This window comes from Monopterus albus, unplaced genomic scaffold, assembly GCF_001952655.1.
Source record: "Monopterus albus unplaced genomic scaffold, M_albus_1.0 scaffold34.1, whole genome shotgun sequence".
NCBI lineage: Eukaryota > Metazoa > Chordata > Actinopteri > Synbranchiformes > Synbranchidae > Monopterus > Monopterus albus.
In genome coordinates this window covers 3,087,784-3,105,950 of record NW_018127914.1, presented here as the reverse complement: position 1 = coordinate 3,105,950, position 18,167 = coordinate 3,087,784, and the positions used below count along the sequence as shown (strand labels likewise).

General features: G+C 40.3%; 2 protein-coding genes across 2 annotated transcripts in view; both read right to left on the bottom strand.

The window, feature by feature from the left end:
• LOC109958792 (dolichyl-diphosphooligosaccharide--protein glycosyltransferase subunit STT3B-like) overlaps positions 1 to 441 on the bottom strand; it is a 71,513-nt gene extending 71,072 nt beyond the window's left edge. The window contains 1 exon segment of the mRNA XM_020597701.1: positions 11 to 441. Coding sequence (XP_020453357.1) covers positions 11 to 111 — 101 coding nt within the window. The 5' untranslated portion in view covers positions 112 to 441.
• An 11,234-nt stretch (positions 442 to 11,675) lies between these two features.
• tgfbr2a (transforming growth factor beta receptor 2a) overlaps positions 11,676 to 18,167 on the bottom strand; it is an 18,302-nt gene continuing 11,810 nt past the window's right edge. The window contains exons 6-7 of the mRNA XM_020597691.1: positions 13,508 to 13,632; positions 11,676 to 12,795 (exon numbers count right to left, since the gene is read on the bottom strand). Of these exons, the coding sequence (XP_020453347.1) occupies positions 12,616 to 12,795; positions 13,508 to 13,632 (305 nt within the window). The 3' untranslated portion in view covers positions 11,676 to 12,615. The remainder of the gene's footprint in view (positions 12,796 to 13,507; positions 13,633 to 18,167) is intronic.

The window sequence follows — 18,167 nt, the reverse complement described above, 5'->3', positions numbered from 1 at the left end:
TTCTCCCCCTCCTCCACCCGCGGCGCCCGGTCGACTGTTTCCGTGCACCGAGCCCCCGGCATTAGTGGACGCTTTGTGCTTCCCGTCGCTGGCTGCATGGTGTTCCGCCATTTCTGCGTGCGGTGTCAGTTGGATTTGCTGGAACGTCCCTCCTGCCACGCTCCCGTGTCTCCCTCCGCTCCTCACTGTCGTAAACTCCTTTAGTTTGTGCCCGTTCTCCTTGATTATCCTACCCTGAGTCCCCTATGTACACACACGCATATATAAATATAGAGAGAGAAATATTAATTCGATATTGCTACTCGGAGAGATAATCGTTACATCCCGAAAAGCATACTCATGCGCCACATACCGAGCCTACAACAGTCAATCCGCTTCACGATTGAACGCCGGTGGTAAGGGCGGGAGGGATGCAGTAGGCGGGGCTTTAGGACGCTCTGGCGGCCTCTCACGGATCGACAGGTACGAGAGGGCGGTGTTTTACACCTTTAAGCCAATCAGGGAGCAGCACCCACAAGATCGCCACACCATCCCATCAATGGAAACTATGGCTGAAACTGATTGAAATAAACATTATCCCGTTTTATATGAAACGGAGTCATTCTAGTGACCACTAAAAACATTTTTTTTTTAAAAACAGCAGTCTACAGTTGAACCAGTCATTTTCAGAATAACAGAGATGACAAGTGGTGCAGATAGCTCAACATCTGTAGAAATAAACTGTTATCTTTCAGCTAAAAGCTATAGTCAGGAGTGTGAAGATAAATGTTCTCTGTGAGTGCAATATATCTGTTGCCCTTGGACGTTCTGGACTGGGTGGTGGAGTGGTAATAAAGACTGATGTGTCTCATCATTATTATGTCCCCCAGCAAAGGCAAGAACACACCATTCATCATTCTCTTAAACTCAGGATGTACTTTCTCAGCCTTCCTTGAAGCCCTGAAAGCCTTTATTGGAATAAGACACTTTTTTCAACATTTCAAATAAATGCTCAAATTTTATGATTGATCGTGTACATTCATTTTGTGCTTGCACTGTTTCATTTATGCAGAGGCAGGATGCATTCTTCATTTATCTGGGGGAAGAACACCTCAGAAGTCTTTTTCTGCTTAACACTGTATTATATTTGTTCTGAAGTTAGCATCTCTGCTCACATTTGCTGCATATAGACTAACACTGCTTTATGTAAATAACCTCTCTAATCTATCTTACTACACAGTGCTTCATCTTGCACTAAGGTTAATACTGGACCATTAAGTAAACCTGTTTTCACACAAAACAGCAATGTAATTTAATCAGTGACCTCAAAATCATTATTATGAATTCAAATTATAGGTTAAGCTATAATGTTATGTATGTCAATGCACAATGATGTATACTCGGGTAATAATACTTACCAGAGTATTTAGGGAATGTCTCTTTCCATTTACACTATAAAACAAGTTAGAATTATATCCACTTTTACTACCTTTGATCTGAGAATTGACTTAAAACCTTCACAAATTATTAACTTTATTTACAGAAACAGTGCTTACAGCTGACACTTATAACATTGTGATTTTAAAAAATGTACCTGAAATATTTATGTAGAAGAACTGGGCTCATATTTGAGCTGGCTTAGCGCGACTGCAGATCAGGGCCATCATCTGGAGAGATGAAGACAAGATAAAAATACAGTGTTGGAGAGATGGGCAGGTGGAAGTCAACTAGTAAAGGAGAATAAAAAAATGATTATGAAAATTGATGGGCGTCATCAGGGAGCATAAATAGAGTGGCAGAAGTGGATCAGACTTTTGAGTTCATGATGAGACCAAAGCTCAGTATCTCAGGCCGTATCACAGGCATTTGCTGCAGCTAGAAGTCAGAGCCAAAAGAATTCACACGCAATGTGCACGCCCACACGCAACACAGGCTACGCACAGACAACCAAGTGTGTAAAGATGCAATGTAGCCAAGCACATGTAATCCTACACAGACATAAGAACATGCATACTGATGAATATATAAAGACTAGCACACACATTCTGTATTCCCTTGTGCTACCAGTTCTTCAATCATTGATTAAGGCCTGCTTATGTGACAATGAACATTCAAACTTACATTCTACCTGCAAATTCGGAATGGATGACCTTTGAGACAAATAGAAATGCAGGCTGTGAAGATTGTTTCAATCGTCTCTATTGTCAGAAGGCCAAGCCCAGATGAAAGCCAGCCAAAATGAGGACTGTTGCCAGGAAAGGCAGCTTTGCTTTCCTCCGCCTCAAGGGGAAGACTTGAATGTTTGTGTTTGCTTTGAATTTCTTTTCTGCTTTTTCTCCCAAGATGTTGTCTTAATACTTGCCATTTTTAGGTGTCTACACTTCTTTACTTTGCCAAAGGCTACTTCTGCAAAAAAGCTTAAGATGTCCAGCATGAAACACTCTTTGCACCTTTCTCTATCATTCTCTCCCAAGCACAAGAGAGAGAGAGGTGTCAAAAAAAGCTCAGGAAGATCATAATGATTATGCCCATTTTTACACTTTTGGCACTGAAAATGGTGCAACCAATAATTCCTGAAGGCTACAAACAGCTATGGTATATGGTTCTCACTAGATGCTTAATACTCTTAAACCTGTTAATTAATAGTACATGGTGTTATGTAAGCATATGGGACAAAGAAAAGCATCCTCCAAGAATCAGGTGGCAAAAGCAAAGTTGTTGTATAGACATACCATCTCCATTTAATATGTGGAGCTAATGTACTGCATCTTTATCATGGTTTTAGTTTCTACAAAAAAGCATTTCAGAACAGGATGTCTGCACATTGTGAACATGGTGAGCTTTAAAGATTCAACAGAGTCTGTCTATGTGAGCCACTGTAACAGAATGATCAGACAGTGCCTGGGGAATCATCACTGCACACACAAATCTGCACCGCAGCCATAAACAGAAAAGAGAGCACAGGAAGAAAACTACTCTTTATTTACCTATAGGAAACCTAGAGACAGAACATCTGTTTAAACATTTTTAAGCATAAAAATAAGTGAATCAAGGTCAGGTTTCACATGCCATTAAAAGAATTCCTTATTACATTTTGAAACCTCTGTATTCAGGGTGGACGAGGTTTCTATGACAACAAAACTTAATGACATCTTGAGTATAAATCTTAGTGATGAGTCAGAGGATGAAAAAATAACACAAATACCTGAGTTAACTTCTACTGTGGGGTCTTTCACTGAGTGCATAGGGTTACCTGTGTGGCCTCATCAGTGACACATCATTTCACAGTGAACATGCCTCATTTCGCCCGCAGTCAATGGGGCACAGAGAGGAGGTTAAATCTTCTAGATGTGAACATGACCCACTCAGTCCCAGGTAGCACATTCGGATGATACTATACACCTGCACAACATCTTAATCCTGACTTTGATGGAGGATGTGCTGGCATGAGATCAGCCTCTGGGTTCACCTTCCATGATAAGACTGTTAATCTTAGTCATCTGTGATTATCTATAGCAGTGCATTAGCTATTCATATGCAACCAGCATGCCTAGTCAAGGAAAAAGAACATGCTAGTTATGATGCAATATGGAAGTGTGATAAGATCCTATCTTTTGTAACAAAAAATGCGTGATCTATCATCCTAGAGATCAGAGTGCTTTTGCTCAGTCTGCATCTGCTTTAGGATGCTGTTGCATTTTTTGCATCTGTCATTTTACAAAGCACATGAAAGGAGTTTGCAGGCTGCACAGCACAACACCATGACTGAATTGACAACAATTTTTAAAATTTGATTACAAAAATGCTCCCATCTACCATACTTCCAGAAAAGAAACAAAACAGTTACTGCAATAATTAAAGGTCCATGTTTGACAACAAAAAAAAAATCAATAGTAAAGTATCTGTTTTTGATCAAATTCAACTTCTTGCATCTTCCTTTTACCTTTCCAATAATAATACAGTCACATATTCTGTCAATTTAATTTTTAATCAGGCTTTTAATCATATTTGGTATCTGATGAAATGATAGAAAAACGTTGCAGTGATGGAACTGAAAAAACCTCTCTTGCATCTGAATGCATAACACAGACCTTCCACACAAATAAAGAGAGAAACCTTTAGTGAACAATGAATAACTGCTTCCTGAGAACAGCTATCAAAAACATATCAGCATGAAAATTTGCCTGTGAACATTCATAGTTCCCCACATTCATCAACACTGATTCTGAACTATTGACACAGCTGAAGCTGCCTGTTAAAATTCTTCAAATCCTATTGCTGCATAAAAAGTTTAAATGAAGGTTTCAATTGACAGAGAGAGAGAGAGAGAGAGAGAGAGAGAGAGAGAGAGAGAGAGAGAGATAGGAAGAGGTACTAACCTGAGCTCAACACAGATATCAACTGTCTGCAGGCAGAAGGTCAGACTCTGTAGAGCTGGCTTCCATTTCTACCCCTTCAGAATAATAGCGGCCTTATCAACATTTCCCTGGCTTTGGTATGGTTTGAGTAGCCTCGGCATAATGTCTTTTAAGGGGACTTGTCATTCAGATATGAGAAATTTATTGCATAGAAAACGATTGAACTTGGTCTGACATTATTCCCGTGAGAGAGAAAATATATCACTCACATGTTGAAAATTGAAGTATGCCTCCCAATTTCCAAGCTGCCTCGGTTTGACAAATGACCCCTCTTTCACTTTCCTGAGTGGCCAGCATGGGTTGTCTCAATTCAAAAGACAACAGATTTATATGACATTGCTTCAGTGACAGCCCTGAAACCTCAGTGGCAAAATTTAGGCAGCAACATTTTAAAAAAACAGACTCATCTACAAATTGGCACTTTATTTTCTATAATTTTACATGTGATGTTTCGCTAACTTTAGGTTTTTATGCAATATGTTTGTGCTTTTTTCTGTTTTAATGTCCATTTGTATAATGTGCAAATAGATTAAATTAATGGCCAACTGGGGCCTAGGTGCTTTGACCAAAAGGCACTCTGTCGAAGTGGTTCAATACCAAGTGGCCCCTTGGTTAGGACTATGCATCTCTCAGACTGTGTCCAATCAATTCTCCTCCCAGTTGCCCTTGATTAGTCATCCGGCAGACAAGGGTTCAAACCTCCCAAATAAGGTTAAATTAGGCTGAGCTCTCCAATAAATCTGTGAGAGATGGGATAAGGTGCCAAGAGATAAGAATGAGCAAGAAAGATGTATTTCCAGACAATTTTTTTTTTTTTTTTAAAGGAACACTAATTCAGCATTTTGGAATGTAATATTTCCTTTTTTGTCAAGAATTCATTTATATGGTTGGATGTTTTTTTTTTCCTTCAGGGGCAGGTTAGTGGTTTCTGCTTATTTCCAGCCTCTGTACTAAACTAAGCTAACCACCTTACAGTTCCAGTGAAAAATGAATTCCAAGATTTTTCAAGGACACAGGACAATGCTGGGATGGTTGTCCACCAGCTGATGCTCAGTAGCTGCTGGGTGACACAGCAAGACACTGAAGCTAAACATGGAGGTAAATCTGCTACAACATACAAACAGGCAAAGAAAACATTTTTTGTAGTGGCCTCATCAAACTTCAGGCCTTGACCCAAGAGAAACTGAATAAGACCTAATAGAAATGGAATAATTATGGAATAACCTCAAGAAAACTGTTCATACCACATATCACACCAGATAAGAAAATGGCAGAGCTGAAGCAGTTCTGTAAAATTCTTCCTAGGCAACATGTAGGTCTAAACTGCAGCTACAGGAGCTTGAGGCTATTGCTGCCAAAGGAAGTTCATATTAAATCCAAGCATTCACTTACTTTTACCACCAGCACTATGAGATCACAGTCTTTGTGTTTGTTATTAGCACATTGTATTTGTCTACACTTGAAGATTAGATAACCAGCTAAGGCAGAAAACAAGGTAATTCCAGGGGATTCACATACTTTTTATTGCCACGGTTAAAACACTTTTTGTAGCACAATTACGGAATTTAATTGATGATTTGGGATTTTTCCATATTTTCCACATTACTAATAAGACCACGAGTAACATTTGCTGATAAAAAACAAGGTATGCCAATTTTTTTTTTTTAATCACTGCCTTTTAAGACTTGCACTGATTTTGGTTGACTGTTGAGGAAAACATTTCTGTACATTATTTAATAATGAGGATTTAACAATGCCGCAGCTAATATGCCTGGAGATTAATATTGTCACATCAGGCTTGCTGCAGTCTCTCATGGAGCATTAACTGGAAAGGGACAGCAATCAGTAATTATTGCTAAACAGACAAATGGAACACAGATTCATGGAAGAGGCAAATTAGTTTCAAATCATCATCATATCGTACATGCAACTAGGGGCTGATTGATGCAGGGACTGTCACTGTGCTTATCGTGCTGTGGGAGGTGAAACTGCAATATAACTACCAAGGACTGGTCTTGTTAAATGTAAGCAAGCAAGACTCCTTTCAGACAACCCTCTTCAGATCAAACATAACATTTGTGCTTTTTTTTCTATTAAGGGCTCTTGCAACCTGAAAGTATAATGAAACAATAGTTCATTCAAGCATAAGAAAATTAATATACAAGTTTACTGCCGTCAGACAAACATTTCTGAGAGGACAGCAAAGGTAATGGCTCCGAAATAAACCAGACATCTCTCCATGTCTGGGCCTCGCCTGCCTGCTGCTCTTATCTTAACAGGCACATCATCCCTTGGACAATTGCTGCATGCAATTGTGGCTCAGAGCCTGAAAGTTCCCTCAAGACTGTGACTCCTGCTGCTGCCACTATTGCTGCCAATAGCAAAGCTGCACACCTCAAAAGTGCTTTGTAATATGTCAAGTGAACATCTAAATCAAATTGGCATTTGGAATAAAGGATGTGTAAATGATTGGGCTGGTAGCGAGAAATGGACTCCGACATTAGCTGGACCCAGAGAGCTGAGAGCTGGACCTAAAGGTGAAACTGAACAGTAATTTATCTTTCTTGTCATTTCCTTACTGGAGCTTAAAATATTGTTTATAGCTCTCACCAACCAACGCACTCAACAGTTTTGATTGATGTATGAGGCATCACCATGGCAACCGGCATAGGAGAATGATAAATGACTTTGGCAGGAGAGTATCTCCTTGTGGATTATTAAGACCACCTAAGAGTTGCATGAGCTTTTGCCTATTTGTATAATATATGTAAGCAATGACAAGTTGTTCTTGGCTAAACACACACTGCCTGCTGCTGCTGCCCACGCAAAGGGTTAATCGGGTTAGAAAAAAAAAGATCATGATGATTAAGAAGCTGACAAGGAAAGATGCTGCAGGTATGGCATTTAACCAATACTAACGAGGGGCAGTACGTACACTGGTGGCTTCAGCTTATCCCTTCTGATACATTGTGACGGGTGAGTGATGGAAAAGGCAGTAAGAGCCTTAACAGAGTGAGAGAATCAGTAAGAGAAAAGAAGTGTTAAGTTATGATTGCCAACATCCGCTGTTTAAATGCAGTTAGATCCCACCAGGATAAAAAAAATAACTAGTGTCTGGTAAATGGTTAGTTCACCAAGTATAAATCTTGGTAATGGAAAGACCTCTCACTTTTTTTACCCTTCAAACATAAATGTTAACCCGCCGGATTATACACCTGAGCACGTTTCAGAAGGCACAATTGGGGTCTTTGTATGCAGAATCCAGTAGAACCAGTATGCCCTCTACTGGTCAAGGGACAAAATGCAAGTTTTAGGTACATTCAGGGCAATGTTCTCCTGCAGTTTGTGTGGCAGTAGAGTAAATAGGTGTGCACAAACTCCCATCCTGCCATTCTTAAAACAGATGAAGGGATATCATCATAGAATAGGAGATTTGAATAAGACATAAAACTAAAACCTCTCTCTTCTCATTATTTAGTATAGTTACAGCTGGAATTGAGTGATTTCATTTGCAAGGTACAGCAAAATAAAGTGGCATAACAGGATTAAACATAACAAGATTATTGCTGACTGACTCTACACAATTCACATGTAATTGCTTTACACTTGTCCTACTGTGTTAACCAAACTGAACCTAACTGTATAAACCTTTTCTGGGGGATCAACTCTGAGGCCTTTTCAGTAACAAGGTAAAGGCTCATTTGATTCTGAAGACATTCTTCTTTTACTGAGACTAAGAACTGCTGTATTAGGAACAGGTGAAGCATGTAAGGAGGCATTTAAAGGAATTCACTTTCTTAAAAATACAGTACATTTCCCTTTTAAGAACTTGACTCTTCGCCTGCAGGAAAATTGGCATCACATTGTTTGATTGTGAAAAATGAAGAGAAAGGCTTCTTTTGTTACTTTTGACACCCCTGTGGTAATCCATTTAGAATAAAAAAAAAAAATTATAAAACCATTTATCACCAGTAGGTATATCCTGCAGCGGTGTCCAATTTATCTGTAGCACAACCCACACAAAATATGCCCATGGCATAGTTTATGTAAATAGACCATGCAAACTGTATGAAGGGTAATGGTAATATCCCTGTGAGATGACAACTCAGCCCACTGCAGCTGATATATCACTTTTCTGCTGTGCTGGAGTGCATTTGTTTAAATGTTCATGCATTTTCAGTGGGCAGAAATTCTCACATAGAACATGGCTTGACAATACATCACACATGCATGTACAGTACCACTCACAAATTTGGACTCACTTTCTCATTCAATGTTTTATTTTTCTTTCTATTATTTTTAACCTTGTAAATTAACACCAAAGACATTAAAGCTATGGAATTATACAGTAAGCAAAGAAGTGTTAAACAAAGCAAAGTCTTGCTGGCAACTTTGCACACTATTGCCTTCAGTTGTATCATGGTGAGGTTATAACCCCAGCTACCGTAGTAATTCAATTTTTTATAAGAACCATACATAACTAAAGAGGAACAACAGGCCATTTATACATTAAAACACAAAGATCAGTCAGTCCAGAAAACTTCAAGAACTTTCAAAGTCCCTTCAAGTGGAATAATGAAAATCATCAAATGCTGTGATGAAACTGTCTCTCATGAAACCTGCCCAGGACAGGAAGGCTAAGAGTTTGCTCTGCTGCAGAGAAGAAGTTCATTAGTGTTACCAGCCTCAGAAATAGCCATTTAACAGCACCTCAGATCAAAGCCCACATCAGCACTTCACAGAGTAGCAGCAGACATCTCAACATCAGCCATCTGGAGGACTCTGAGTGATTCAGGCCTCAAAGTGCTGCAAAGAAATCACTACTAAGTCACTCCAAAGGAGAGCTGCACAGGAATTCCTACGTATATGCCTAGACTGTCTAGGCATACATGGCAAGTAAAAATCTTGACTTAACTTGACTGAGGGACAATCATAAGAAGAAGAGACGTGACTGGGCCAAGAAACACAGACACAGACGGACATTAGACCAGGGGAAATCAGTACTTTATTCTGATGAGTCCAAGTTTTTTGACTCCAACTAGCGTGTTTTGGTGAGACACAAAACAAATGTATCTGCATGTGGCACCTGCTGTGAAACGTGGAGGAGGAGGAGGTGCAGTAGAGCTCCTTTGCTAGTGTTTAGAATTCAAGACACGTGTAACCAGCGTGCATGGTTACATCAACATTCCACAGTGACACGCTGTCCCATCTGATCCAAGCTTAATGGGACCATCATTTGTTTTTCAACAGGACAATGAAGGAAGGAAAGAAGAAGAAGAAGAGAGAAAAGGGGAGAATGCTCCATCAGACGGCCTGGCCGCCACAATCACCTGACCTAAACAAATGGGGTGGTTTGGGAGGAGCTGGACCACAGTGTGAAGGAAAGGCAGCCAACGAGTGCTCAGCATATGTGGCAACTCCTTCAAGACTGTTGGAAATGCGCTGCAGGTGGTTTCCTCATGAAGCTGGTTGAGAGTGCCAAGACTGTGCTGTTATCAAAGCAAAAGGTGGCTATAACCTAAGATTTAAAACATATTTCACACTGGTTATACTTTTTTTGCTTACTACATAATTCCATATATGTTAATTCATAGGTTTAACGTCTTCAGTATTAATCTACAAAGCAGAAAAAAAAAAACAGGTATCAGTCAGCAGTACAAGTCAATGTCCATACTAGAGTTCTTTTCCTGTAGATTCGGATACTGTCAGAGATCTATAGTTCAGTCTAAACAGCCTAGTGTTCCAACAGCACTGCAAAATAGATTGTGGGAGGCAGTGAATTAATTAAAAACAGCTGCCTGCAAGACAGAAAGACAGGCGGGCAGAGAGACAGGCATATAGTGGCACAGACAGGTAGGTAGGCCTGTCAGCGTCATACACAACAAACACATTTAGTGCCGAGAGACAGGTGGACATGCTGCACCTCATACCTTGGTTTCACACATACACACATCTGACAATAGGTGTGAGAACACTCACTGACGTAACGCATTCCCTTCCCATCACAATGCCCAATCCTCACCCTAACTTAGACCTAAACCGAATTCTAACCTTGACACTAAAGCCAAGTCTTAACCTTCAAAAATCCCCTTGAATCTGTGAAGACTGGCTAACAAAATGTTATGACAATGATGGAACTGAAAAGCAAAAAAAGGGTTCACACAATGCAATAAAGACACAAGTTCAGTGTAAAAGCATTAGACACAGTCTGTCAATCAACGGAGAACCGCTAACACTATGATGTGTGACAACACCACAGTGTGAGTTGTCATACTTTGGAAAACACTCAAAATCTGAAGCATCCTGATTGTCACAGTGGTATAATGACTAAATAATCAAATATTCTTCAATGAATAAATGAGCACATATGAGCATGTTGTGGATATAGTTTGATTGATGGAATATGTGGGTAACCAGGCTAGACCGACGCATGTGTGCATACATGATCTGAAGTTTGTGTCACAGTGTGCCAGGGAAAAACTCCGTCCTGAGCCCGAGAACAACTGATACTACTACATAATTTTAGAAAGCTTAGTATCTACGGAGCCCTGCGATGGATTGGCGACCTGTCCAGGGTGTACCCCGCCTTCGCCCGATTCCCGGCCGGGATTGGCTCTGCCCCCCCCCCCCCCCCGTGACCCCGCTCAGGGATTAAGCGGTAGAAAATGAATGAATGAATGAATGAATAGTATCTACGGGGAGCCAAGCAGAGCTGAATAGATCTTTCCGTAGTGAAAGCATATCTTCAGTACAGTAAGTGCATTTAAAAGTGGACATTTTTAGCACATTGCATTATTCTTAAAATGCATTTTATGATTTCCATTAACCAGAAGTTCTTCATCAGTGAAGACAAAAACAACACATTCATTAATCACTGGCATTTTAGCTTTGGTTTGTCCATTAATTGGTGGTGGCACCCCTCTCCCTCATTTGTTAACTTAAGCAAAAGTGGAGAGATGACAGGATCACATGATGCCCTCAGATTTAACTTGTGACCCCATGGAGAATCGTGTTGTTGGGAACCCAATTCTCAGTGGGATTAGCAGAATATTCAACATTTCCAGGGACCTATTTGATTTGATGTAGTTTTTGTAAATAATCAGCTAAGCAGCCTAACATCATGATCATGGTTGGAGCTAAACAATTTGTTGTCTTAGTTCAGATTTTCTAGAAAAGTGACTCAGTGGATTACATCTGCCAGTCTTACATAACACTCTCATAAATGGCAGAGGTGTAAAGTAACATGACAGCATTAAAACACCAAATTGACACAGTGAGTACTGTAAGACTTTTAATTATGGCTTTAAATTTTTAATAGAAAAATGATACTGCTCTTTTCTGAGCACAGGACCAGAAAAAAAAAATCAGCTTTAATATCATATTCAGTCTTTTATACATACTCTTTATCTCTCTTGCCTTTATTCTCTGGGTCTGATTAAGCAGACTTTCTTCTGTTGGATTCTCCGCCTCTCTCTCTCTCTCCCCTACACACACACAGACACACACACAAACACATCCGACTTTTCCTTTCAGGCTGATTTTGCCATCTTTATTTCACAGTTCACGACCCTCGAGAGTTGACATCAGCCTTCCCTGCAGATTACTGCCTGGATGGGTTTTGTATCCTTTGCTGTGGGTAATTTCCATTCCATACCACAAGAAATTATACTTGCATCTTGAATCTTACAGTGCATTGTCCAGTCCAGCTGACATTGGTCCAAAGCCACCAGCCCACCCAGGAAAACATTTAAGTAGACAGATAAGCTAAAAGGGGGATATTAGTGTTAATATTTTACTTTATTCCTTTTCCCCCTTTTCTAAATAACCTTTATTTTATATACCTGAAATGTGTTGACAAAACAAAAACCAATATATATCATTTGGTGTGCATAGATATTGATAAAGTGCAGATAGCATTTGTTTAAAAAATGTAAGCTTCCTGTTTACTTATGACTTAATCCTGTCTTTGAAGCACGTGGATGAAAACAAATCCAGCCAATCACTGCTGTTTGTTTTTGTTGGTCCTGATCTGTATACTGCATGCAAGGCCATCACTGGTAACAGTTTATTTTCCTCCCAATGATTTTTCCAGTTTGCTCCTCCATCACATATCTCTGACAAACACTTACTGTAGCAACCAGTGCATCCACTAAAAGCTTCCAGACGATTACTTGTTATTCCTCGGCTGTCCTGGTGGGGGCAGTGTTTCTGTTGAGCTCTACTTCTCATTCACCACAAAGATTTCTTCAGGAATTTTTTCCTCTGAGTCAGAGCAATTTGACAGTTTGTCCAGGTATACCATATCACCGAAGCGCTCAACAACGCACTGGGCTGTCAGACGGGCCTCTGGGTCATGGTCCCAGCACTCCTCTATGGAGGCGCACACCACCTGGATGCCCTGCAGACAGGGTGGAGGACAGACAGACAGTTAATATCACTCACTTGGGGCAAATTGGAATGATTCAGAATATCATCACCACAAACTATGAATGTTCATGTGTGTCAGTGCTTTTCGATTGATCTGCTTATGCCTCTGTCAGTCTGAGTCTCAGTGTGTTTTCTATGAGTAAAAACAATTATTACTAACTTATTTGTCAGCTTTGTTTCATAATACACACTATACAATACAAAATGCATCTTTTCATATAAAAAAAGGACAATTCATATCTATACAAATCTCCCATACAGTTGTGTTTCCCTATAAACAATACAAATACAGTGGTGCAAAATTTCTTTCCTGCTGCTTTTGTCAAGTTATCACAGGTTTAATTTGCCCAGTCATGGTTCTTCAGAAATGGTGAAAATGCAAGAATGCACAAAGTTCTCAGGTTTGTTCCTGAGTTTAGTTTTGAGGAGTTGAGGATCCATAATTCCTGAAACTGTTTAGTCCAACATGGTTATATAACATAGGTTATCAAACAGTATTGCTTATTTATTTGTTTTATGTATGAAAATTTAAAAGAGCTCTGAGATCCTGATTGATCATAGAGTTACCTCAGATCATAAGAGATCATGAAATCAATGCAAGGAATCTGCATTTACAAGGTTTTCCAACAGTGCCAGTTTGTCACAGATGGCATGCATGTATAGTATGTGATGGTGCCTCTTACTGTGTGGTTGATCCAGCTGTTGGGGATCTCAGGCCTTCCTCTGTCTCTCAGAACGCTATCCTTCATGCTCTCCACACACGGGTGTTCCCTGAGGTTCCCAAAGGGTGGCTCGTACTCTTTCACCTCTGCACATGAGCACATGCAAATAAAAGACCGGTTCAAACATTAGCTTCAAATGGTAAGCTTTGGTTGTTCTAGATGAGCAATAAATTTTGAAACGGTGCTCTAAAACAAAGGGGCGCTTGTCAAAGGCAATTCACCAGTTGAGTTTACTTAGGTCAAGATTTCAAAGCCCTGGCATGAACAGTCTGAAAACTGTGGGTCAAGAATTCCCAAAGAAGATTTGCTGTTGCATGAATTAATATATCACTGCAGTAAACCAACAAATAGAATTCCCTTTGGCTTTGAAGTGTGGAGGGCCTGTACAAAGAAAACAAGTTTCAGAGAATCCTTTGAGGTTAAAAAAAGCCTGATGAGGCATATGACTATGGGAGAAATACTCAAGAACATTTAAGATCAGGAGATAAAAATGCACTTTAAGAATCACATGGCATTCCACAAATAACCCCTGACCAAGACAGACAAAAGCCTGTAAACAGAAAACACAGGGAACATTCACACACACTTTGACTGTTGTCAGTGATTCCTCTTAGAGTCAGGGAAAAAATTATTTGAACCCCAGCTGATTTTGTAAGTTTGCCCACTAACAAAGAAATGATCAGTCTACAATGTCAATGGTAGGTTTATGTGAACAGTGAGAGACACAACAATAACAAAAAAATCCAGAAAAATGCATTACAAAAAAAGTTATACATTAATTTGCATTTTCATGAATGAGATCATTGACAAGTTCCTCCTGAGTAGTTCTGGGCTGATTCCTCACCGTTCTCATTATTATTGAAACTCCACGAGGTGAGATCTTGTATGGAGCTCCAGACCGAGGGAGATTGGCAGTTAATTTATGTTTCTTCTGTTTGCGAATAATCGCACCAACAGTTGTCACCTTCTCACCCAGCTGCTTGGCGATGGTCTTGTAGCCCATTCCAGCCTTGTGTAGGTCCACAATCTTGTCCCTGACATCCTTGGAAAGCTCTTTGGTCTTGGCCATGGTGAAGAGTTTGGAATCTGGATTGATTGATTGCTTCTGTGGACAGGTCTCTTTTATACAGGTAACGAGCTGAGAGGGCTCCCAATGTCAGCTCGTTACCTGTATAAAATACACCTGGGAGCCAGAGATCTTGCTGACTGATAGGGGATCAAATACTTATTTCATTCATGAAAATGCAAATTAATGTATAACTTTTTTTGTAATGCATTTTTCTGGATTTTTTTTGTTATTGTTGTGTCTCAGATGTTCAGTGGCAAACTTCAAACGGGCCTGTAGATGTGCTTTCTTGAGCAGGGGGACCTTGCGGGCACAGCAGGATTTCAGTCCTTCACGGCGTAGTGTGTTACCAACTGTTTTTTTGGTGACTATGGTCCCAGCTGCCTTGAGCTCATTGACAAGTTCCTCCCGAGTAGTTCTGGGCTGATTCCTCACTGTTCTCATTATCATTGAAACTCCACGAGGTGAGATCTTGCATGGAGCTCCAGACCGAGGGAGATTGGCAGTTAATTTATGTTTCTTCCATTTGCGAATAATCGCACCAACTGTTGTCACCTTCTCACCCAGCTGCTTGGCGATGGTCTTGTAGCCCATTCCAGCCTTGTGTAGGTCCACAATCTTGTCCCTGACATCCTTGGAAAGCTCTTTGGTCTTGGCCATGGTGAAGAGTTTGGAATCTGGATTGACTGACTGTTTCTGTGGACAGGTCTCTTTTATACAGGTAACGAGCTGAGAGGGCTCCCAATGTCAGCTCGTTACCTGTATAAAACACACCTGGGAGCCAGAGATCTTGCTGATTGATAGGGGATCAAATACTTATTTCATTCATGAAAATGCAAATTAATCACACCGCACAATGTGGACATGATCCTGGTTGACTGAAAGGGGACAGCAAGGTCTGTCCACCTTTTCTTTTTCTCCACTCTATCCCGGTACAAAATGGTTGACTTGTCAGAGAGACACTCTGGCTCACTCCACCAGCTTCTCCTTCTTTGTAATGGTTCAACAGAACCATGCCTTCAGAACATAATTTTTACCGCTGCTTCTGTGTCCACTATGCTGCTTCCTGTTTGGTGCAGGAGAGAGCTCATCTATTGGTTATTTACAATATTAATCATGGTTGATTTTATCAGAATGCCAAGACAAGAAAAAGAAACTGCTTGGATTCTCACCTTACACCAAACGATGATAATGTGAGCGCGACACAACTGTAGCAAAACTCTCGCGATCTTATTCTGGCGGAAATTTGTCTCCAACATTGAAATCGCATGCAAAGTTAGATGCAAGGCCAGCATAAACTAGTTTGTACATAATACTGTGAAATGACTGTACTTCCTTAAGAAGTCAGAAATGTATCATTTGTAGCAGAAACTAATTAGTCAATGTTAATCAAAAATAATTGTTGTAAATAAACACAGATTTCAAACAAACAGAAGGAAAGGCACAGTGCAGGCTTGTTCTGCATCTGTCCCACAGAGTTTACAGAACTGGAGCAAGGCACTGCCAACCGGAATTGACCCATTTTATATGTAGACAAATATATAAAAAATAAAAGTGCTGGCTAAAATGTTGACTGGGGATCTGAAACAGACCATCATGGTTTCATTTCACTCTTTCATACACACTAAAAAAAAAGAAGCTCACATGACACTGTGATGCCTGCAAATGGGAATTGGAGGCTTCAGGGACAGACTAATGCAACAGAGGACTCTTTTGAGAAGCTCATACTTCCTATTTTTTTGGAAGGAAAGCTCCTCTGGTTTGGAGAAAAAGCTTAAACATAACCCCACCCAACCATCAGTCAATAATCAAGAGGAAAGGACACACAGATGGTTCTTTTTGTTTTGACAGCTCTGAGGGAGTGTATAGCTGCGTGCTAGGCTGCAAATCCACTTTGTAAACTGTTGGGCAAACATGTTTGTGTTCATCCCCAAACAATGGGTCCAAAATATGAATCATACTACTGAGCATTTTACAGTGTAAACAAAAGTGTGTATTCCAGGATGGAAAGACTGGCAAATGGTGCTCTAAAAGGAAAGAACCTTAAATTAAACTTTGAATTAACAAAAACTTTTGATAACACAACACAGTGAGGAATGCTGTGGTTTGGAAAAACCATGCACTATATTGACACAGTCGCTGCAAAGCCATGTAACAAATCCAGCACAGAAACAGTGAAGAACTTACAGCGTGTCTATTTTCCATCCCAGTTATCAGGCATGTCTGTAAAAACTGTGAATCTGCAGTTAAATGTAGCTTCAACAGCAGGCTAAGGGAGCTTCTCAGTGACTGCCACTGCTCCAGAGCTTTTATGATGTGTGCATTTGTGGAGACAATATGTTTTTGCCTCAGCTCTGTTTTTCATACCACACTGCTGCGCTTCAACCACCCATCCTTAATCTTTCCCTTGTTTTAAATTACATCTCTATCACATACACGTTTTGAGCTCAGTCATACACATATGTTAGGATGCTAAAACAGCAGGAGCAAGGTAATCATGACTAAACTAAAAGGAAAGAGAAATAAAAACCATCTTAAAATGATTATAGCCAAGTTGCAAGGAAGCATGTTGCCCTTCAGAGTTAACATTTGTATGCAATTATTCTCAAAAAGACAGATATTCAAAAAAAGAAACCGAAATCCAACACACATAAATAATGCAGGAAAGTGATACAAACAGTTTCAACATGTACTTTAAAATAAATGAGTCATTTATGACTAACAAACTCCCAGCTGCCTCTGCTGGTTTTCATTAGGCTGTGATGGCTGTGACACTTGTTTTGTGTTCTCACATATTGTTCAAGTCATTCAGTACAGAGACATACATGTACACTTTGCATAGCATATTTTTGGACATATGGCATGACTTACCCTGGAGGGTTACCCTACCATTAACTATAGATGACTCATTCCCTAACCTTCACCTAGGCTCATTAAAGAAGACCAAAGCTATGTTAACTCACGCTGCATGCAAATTCAGTAAAACCAGACTGGGCACACATTTTGTACCCAATTCATCCACAGTTAAGGACAGAATGAAGTCCAGATTTTGTCCCTAAATGTTGTGGAAGTACAGGTGGCAGATGCCACACAAACACATAGCCACCAGGCGATCAAACCCTCCAGTCCTGAAGGGGTTCATGATCTGACATCTGGAGAACAGCTGCCCTAACCTCTCCCTCTAGGGAGTGAAGGCATTCCCAGTCTCTAGCCGGTGTTGAATACCACTCCACTATTATCCCGCTGCTTGGTCCCACCCACCAAAGGAACGCGTTCAGTCTTTCCAAGTGCTAAATCTGGTCTAGCTAAATTATACAGGAGGGACACTTTAGGGAACAGAGGCTGAAGATTAAAAGGCCTGGGCCCTGAACTTCTCCTGCTCTGAGGAGGGTTCATCTGTTTCCCTCCCACTCTAAATCATCCTATGTCTGTATAGTCTTGAAAGATAAAGAAAGCAAAGTAATAGCTCATGCCTGGCTGACTGGCGTTGTCGACAGACGGCTGTGTTCTTCTCGCCTGGCAAATCTCAGATCAGACCACAGCCCTAGGAACTGT